The sequence below is a fragment of the Etheostoma cragini genome, chromosome 5 (genome assembly GCF_013103735.1).
Source record: "Etheostoma cragini isolate CJK2018 chromosome 5, CSU_Ecrag_1.0, whole genome shotgun sequence".
Taxonomy (NCBI): Eukaryota; Metazoa; Chordata; class Actinopteri; order Perciformes; family Percidae; genus Etheostoma; species Etheostoma cragini.
In genome coordinates, this window is record NC_048411.1 from 3,090,649 (window position 1) to 3,098,099 (window position 7,451).

Genomic DNA, 7,451 nt, shown 5'->3' on the forward strand with positions numbered 1-7,451 from the left:
CCCCCCCCCCCCCCCCCCCCCTCGATGTTCGGCTGCTGGACTCTGCTGCCTTATTGATTTCTTGCCAGCAGAATCAACACACTTAGAGCCTGTTGTTCTTGTTGGCAGACGCTTTAGTTGATCTGGCAGGAAGCTTAAAAGCTGTAAATCCTGGAGTCACACAGAAGCAGTGAGAGACACAGCCTGACCTATCAGAGAGGAGGATACATTTTCCGGACAGAGGGACAGGTAGAGAGCACCAGGGAGCTAACCTTACTGTAACCGTACGTAACGTCAGGTAAGAACGAGAACATCTTTTCCAAGGAGAGAAGTCTTCAGTGGTGGTCTTTGCTCTTCTTTTAATGAAGAAATCGTCTCCAGTCGTGATAGAAGTGATGCGACTGCAGGGTCTACGCTAACCTCTGTAGGATCGGACACAAATTACTTGAAGCCTGACTAGATCTGTATGATGTCGCAAGAATCCGGCAGCCTGCGAGATAACGGGGGAGCAAGAGGCCAGTGAGAAGTCAGAGCAGCTTATGTTATTTTTCCCTGTTGGGGTATCATTGTGTAGTTTTATTCCTACCTGTTATGATTCAACCCACCACCTCTGTTGCTCTGAAACAAAGCTGTCACAGCTGCAAGCACAAGGACTCTTAACTGTTAAAATCATATTATCCTAACAAACACATTGGAGAAGATGCACATGTGACATTGAACAGCGTGTGTTAATGAGACTCCATCAGGCAGCGCTGCCTGCTTCTTCAGATGTGATGTACAGCACTCACCGTATTTGATAACACAAGCCAGTCTGAATCTGACATCAAAATCATTTATGGTAAATAGATAATCCCACTGAAAGTCTTCAGCTTCACTAAGTAAGAAAAGGATGGAGCTTTACAGAAATGAACTCCCACTCTGGACCAGCACCAGCCATGTGGGACGGAGGGCAGTGTTTCTTGCTCAACACCACCTTGACGTTGCTACCACCTCATAGCCTTCCATAGAGAGGAGCTTTTAATAAAACATTTCAACAACTAAATTCTTTACAGATTTTCTTAGTTTTTAGTGCTCGTTAGTAAATGTTAGCTTGCTTACATAGTGAACATGGTAAACATACCTGCTATACATTAGCATGTTAGCGTTGTCATTGTGAGAAATATGGAGTAAAATAATAATAAATATATATACGGTGTGTGTATATCTATATACAAAGTGAAATAGTATTGAGTAAAAGTTGACATATTCCAGTCTGATTATCCATCGACGTACATTTCTTTTAATTTTAGTCTAAATAATTCAGAATTTCTGCTTTTCTAATTCAAACATTAGGTATCAATTTGTATTAATGAGGTTTATTGACCATAAATTCCCAAAGCAACTGTAAAACTAAAGGTAATAAGTAAGTGTTACAGTGTTGAACAATGAAAAAAGCGTCAGAAGTGTTTGAAAAGGGACAAAATCGTAAGAAAACGTTAAATAAAACACAGCATATAGCACAGCTCAGCTCTTGTTCAGTGTCTGATTCAGTAAGATTGAACTGGAAATAAATCCTTCAGACGCCGCACAATTGGACAGAACAGTATTATGATGTGTTCCTACAAGCTCATGCTATCTGTGAGTGTGTCATCTTCTGTTCAGATTTGCTATGTCACCGGTGTGTGTGTCTTTGTGTGTGTCAGAATGATTTTTGACAGATGAGTGCATGTGTAGAGGAAAAGGTGCATTTACTTTCCTGTTTCTGCCTGTTATCACACTGCACTGTCTGTCTGTCTGTCTGTCTGTATGAAGTATGTCTGTCCTGGCACTGTGAGATGTCCTCAGGGATGTCCCCTCCACAGATTTCTTTTGGTTGGACAGCAGCTGTCTCCGCTGACTGATTGGCCTGTGTTCCAATCTTGGCAGCTGACCCCATTTTTTAACTGACTGTAGTGACATATGTGGCCATAAAACACACACAAACACACAGACACACACACATACACACACACACACACACACATACCAGGAGCTGTACTGCAGAGGGTCTCAAAGAGGCTAGAGTAAATCTTAACGGAATGTTCAACTTTCTGCTTTGTGTTTTTTGTTTCTAACCTGTAAATGCAATCCTCCAGCCAAGTATGAATAATTCACAAAAGATTTACACTTTTAAGGAAAAGCCTCTACACGCAGTTGAATAGACCTACAACCAATTACAGCAATGAAACGCAACCTACAACCAATCAGAGCAAGGAAACAACATAACCGAATCTTGATTCGTAATTGATCAGCAGTGCCTAGTTTGTCAGTATGAGAATGCTAATTAGGTCCAGTAACTAGGTTCGAGCATGACTCTGTCATTGCATCAGTGCCACCCGATGTGAGATAAACGGTTGGGATTGGCCTGTCCAGGTCCTCTTCGGCTGTGAATCTGTCTGAATGGGAGGGGGGGCCAGACTATCTGACACATGGGCTGGCAGAGCCATCTGGTTTCCAGGTCCGCAATCCTTCTTTTCCACAGTACAATCCCTATTACAGAGTGGCTTTAATGGAGGTATTGGCATTCTTAAAGGAATAGTCCAACACGTTCCTATGCCTTAAATTGTTTTAACTTTTCTCTTGGTTCAGATCAAACAAACAAGTTACAGGATGTTCCCATTTAGGTTTGTGCTTGAACTGGCTTATTACATTTGATTAGTCACAAGAAATGTGTTAACATATTTCTGTTGTGTCTTTGATTGATGTACAGAGTGGCGTTCTGACGGTAAAGCTGGGCAGGGAGCACGGCACCTACGTCATCAACAAACAGACGCCAAACAGACAGATCTGGTTGTCTTCCCCCACCAGGTAAGACTGGTTTTTCTCTCTCTGTTTACTCCCATTGCTAGTGAGACAGTTCTCTAAATCACACTTTTAGCACATAAACAAATGACTACAAAGCAGATTCTGCTTTATGTACAAATGCATTGTGTTGCGTATGCTTGACGCTCCCCTACAATTATTAGTATAGGTAGTATTTTGTTACCAAACATGGTAATGGAGTTCTAAGCAGTCACTCCAGGATTTGTCCTCTCTGTCTCCATGCAGCCATGCGGAGGCTGACAGTGGAATGTCACTCGCGGTCATCAGACAATATTGATTTGTACTGGTGATTTAGATGTTGTTGTGGTCGTTAGTACTGTGGTGCAAGACCTCAAGAAGGTACTGTACGGAACAGAACATTTCTGGTACTTTACAGCACATGACAATTTTAGAGGGTCTTGGATCTGAAATGGCATGTTGCTTCATGAAAGAACAGAACGTGCAGATCAGGCAGATCTCAGCAACCAGTGCCTGTCTGGCACAGCATGTGAGGAGGGTAGCTGACCAAGCATGTGGTGTGTGGGGGCAGATACTGCCTTTACCCGCAGTAGCTTGACCAACTAGCTGGGGCTGGACCAGACAGCCGAGGGTCTGTATGGCCCTCACAGGGCCACCTGCAGAGGCATCGAAGGCCTGCTATGAGCTCCTCGCATGCATCGCATTAAGGCTTTCGTTAAGCAGCATCACAAGCTTGCACAGCTCTGTATCTGCGAATGGGAGTGTAAACAATGTGATAAAGAAAGGCTTTTTTTTCCCTAGTTCTCATTTCAATGAGTTGAACTTTGCCCCTAGCCTAAACCCAACCCAATGACTACATTCTATGGTTTGTTTTTCTGAATAGCAGGCCCGCTCTTGTTGATGCAGGTCTGACCATAGACTCTGGAGGACCATTTTCAAATCCATATTTTGTGTCAAATTATCGGCATTGGTCACAGCGGCGGTCAAAGAGGTGGTCAGTGTTGGTCAGAGCTCCAACAATGGACTTCTTCTCTTAAACTTCTTTTTATCAATCCTTTTGGGATGTCTCTCGCAAGGAAATTGACATTTCTAGCATCCGTTTTTAGCAAGAAGGATACGGTATAGAGAGAAAAAGAGGAAGACAGTATAAATATGACAGTAATAATAATAACAATTAAAAAAACCTTTGGCTGTAAAACAAGACATTTACCATAAATGATCAAAGTGTCAGTGTAGAGTCAAGTGTTAGTGTTAAAGTGTCCAGGTGTGTAAATGTACTGTCCTCTCTGCTCTATTTCCTCCTCCCCCTAGTGTTAAGAGTGGTAGAGTGTAATGGCATGAGGGACAAAGGAGTCCTTGAGTCTGCTGGTCCTACACTTGGGTAGGAGCAGCCTTCCGCTTAACAGGCTCCTCTGGGTGCTAATGACGGTGTGCAGGGGGTGGCTGTCCCTGTCAGTAATGTCCAGCAGTTTGTCCAGTGTCCTCCTCTCTGCCTCCGTCACCAACGAGTTCAGCGTCATGCCAACCACAAAACCGGCCCGCCTGATCAGTTTATCCAGCCTTGGGGGGGGTCCTTCTTGGAGATGCTGCCCCCCCAGCGCACCACGGAGTAGAAAGGACACTGGTGACCACAGACTGGTAAAACAAGTACAGCCTGCTGTGTGTTTTTCTGTCCTGGTGGCTGGTGTGTGTTGTCCAGTCCAGTTTGTTCTCGAGCCCCAGCCCGAGGTATCTGTATGATTGAACTGCCTCCACCTCAACTCCCTCTTGCAGGACTGGTTGCTGTCTTCTTTAGCCAGTCATTGCCACGCTGTGTCTGCGTTGTTACAAAACCTTGGAGGTGCATGGCTCAGTGCTCAGACCCTCTGCACACACTCACACACAGTCGCCCAGGGCGCAGTTGCATAATCTCGCCGTCCACGCCGGCCCAAACACGCTGACTACAAGAAGCACAACACAAGTTTGAGTTTACGTAAGGAGTGTTTATCTCTGGTAGGGATTTTGATGTCGATCAATCTAAGTGTCTTGTATGAATTATTCCTAACTGACATGGGTAAATCTAAAGGGTTCATTTTCTTTTAATTGACACTGTAAAAAATCCCCTGAAAGGACCACATGTGAGCTGATTTCCTTGCTCGTCTCCTCTTGCAGTGGACCAAAGCGCTACGACTGGACAGGTGAACGCTGGGTGTACTCTCACGATGGTCTGAGCCTACACCAGCTGCTCTCTAAAGAGTTCTCCATCATCTTCGGTAAAACCATGGACTTATCTGACTTGCCATACTCCTGAGGTACCACAGCCACAAATGACAGCCTACAGTGTGACTACTGCGACTCATCCAACCACTGTCAGATCCTATAGGAGCCAAAGACACAGTGTTTATGCACAACTGTACAGTAACGTTACAGGAAACGCCCTGAGGGGAGCAGCTGTAAATAATAAGTGATCTATATGTGTTCTATAATAACGTATTGTTGAGTTTATTTCATTTACAGCACTTTAAAAGCACCAAAGTGCATCACAAAGACAGACATATATGTATGTACACAGGCCTAAAACAGATATGTGCATAGATATTGTAATGCTATTAAATATGTGTCAACCCTTCAGATGTAGATGTGGTTATATCAACTGGTCTTTAAGCCAGACTCTTGATGCCGTCTGCTTTCATTGAGAAAGCTGACTGCGAGGAAGGGGCAGTATCAACTCTCATCTCTGGAGGATTTAAAAAAACTATCCAAAGCATTACAATTAAAACTCTCCAAACCCAGAAGACCATGTTTCGTCAGTATCATACAGAATTGGCTTTTAATCCACAAGTTTTTAATTTGTCCACGTTTTACATTGGATGCTTTTTACCTTTTTCACATTTATTAAAATGTAAGATTTTGATCCATTAGTACTCCAATATATCTAAATTTAGTAACTTTTCCACCTTGGATGACAACTATTCAGAGCTGTGCGTGGTCACAGAAGGCTTTTATCATGTGGACGTGCTGACAGTTTGGTTATTACTTAAAATTGGTCATGTGGGCGGCAAACACTACGCAATATAGCTTTAAATTATAATTAAAATATTTTTTTTTATTTTCTTTTGTTCCAGCCCAGTTCCATACATATAGCTTCAACCCCTGAACCTTACTGTCTAATTGCATAAACACAAACGCTCCAGTGACAGGTAACTTTTCTTTATGAATGATTTCATATTCCATATGAGCAGCAGCAGGACTGATGTGGGACTGGGCTCTGCATGCCACTGTGTGGCACTGTGGGCTGACGGGGACCTGGCCTGTTGCAGAAGGGGACCACACTGAACTTTAATGGTGCCTGTGTTGGGACAGAGCCGTGTGTTATCCATCCTCCGAGCCCAGTAACATGTTTCCTGTTATGCTTTTCCACATTAAAGGCTCCAGGGTTTGCATTTCAATACTAGTTGATTCTGCAAAACCCTGGTTTCAATGCAGTGTAGTGTTTCTGCGACACACTGTCCTCCATCAAGGACGGCATCGTTGATATCCTATCCAGGGACAGAGCCCTCTAGTGGCCGTCAGGATTAAGACCGGAGCAAAGGTCGGGGTGGAGCGATGCTCAATGCACAGGACACAGCTGTTAATTTTCCTATTTTTTTTTAATCACAGTTAGTGTTTGTTTCCTTTAACCCTCCCGTTTGGCCCATTTTCAAAAGGTTTCTATATCAGAAATTTGGGTTTCGTTCAACCAAATTGTCAAAAATAATAAATAACTAAGAGGGGATGGTTCCCTGCAGCGGTCATAACAAGTACAAAAAAAACGATCGGTACACTACTTTCATTACATTTGGTTGAAATCAATTTCATAGCATTGGAAAGAAAATGATAAAATGACATGGAAATGTCTGAAAAAGCTTTAAAAATCTGGGGAAAAAACTCCAAAAAGCGCATACAAAAGTAGATAAAAACATCAGAAAAAGTGACAAAAAAGTCAGGAAAGCGACAAAAGTGTTAAGAAAAGACAATCAAATAGTTTTTATATTAGATTCATACCTAAAAGAACAAGACAGAGATGAAACAGAGATGATCAACAGGGGGCCTGAAGTCAATGCAGGGGAAACCAAATTATTAATTTCTGTCACTGGCCGTCCAAAGAAACCGGTAATAAGGATTCACTGTCCCACATGCATGTTTAACATCAAAACATCATTTAAAATTTTTTATTTCAATAGCTTAGTATTCTATGCATAAAAGGGTATGCATAAAGGCTGATATAAAGGTTATGGTAGGCCTAGTTATAAATTATAAACATATTTAGTAGGTTGCCCCGCTCCATCTCTTTCAGTTAATGGGTCCTTGGTTCAAAAACACTTTGATACCATACCATAACCAAGTGTTTATTATTGTAACCATGACGATGAAGCTCCCCTTACCTTAAAGTATATATTTTAATCCAATCCACAATCTTTACCTAAACGTAAGCATATTTTTGTGTGAGTGTGAATTATAAAACCTATTTGTTGTTTAGCGATGGATTTGCTGAGGAAAGCACAGACTGCTTCATGTGTTGTTCTAAAGGGCAGTTACAAACTATTTCGTCATTTAATTTGGACATTTTCAAATTCTCACTTTGTACCATGCCCGTGATATGAAATGACATTTACCTTTTCCCATTGTTAACACACATTATACTGTATGTTTTT

At 42.3% G+C, this 7,451-nt stretch overlaps 1 protein-coding gene across 2 annotated transcripts in view; it reads left to right on the forward strand.

Annotated features, from left to right (window-relative positions):
* The window catches only part of fxn (frataxin), a 7,103-nt gene extending 1,655 nt beyond the window's left edge, over positions 1-5,448 (forward strand). The window contains exons 5-6 of one of the 2 annotated variants that reach the window (XM_034872663.1): positions 2,708-2,805; positions 4,930-5,444. In XM_034872663.1, coding sequence (XP_034728554.1) covers positions 2,708-2,805; positions 4,930-5,068 — 237 coding nt within the window. In that variant the 3' untranslated portion in view covers positions 5,069-5,444. Of the gene's footprint in view, positions 1-2,707; positions 2,806-4,929 lie in introns of both variants that reach the window. The other variant, XM_034872664.1, reaches the window with a different exon arrangement.
* Positions 5,449-7,451: the final 2,003 nt, after the last annotated feature.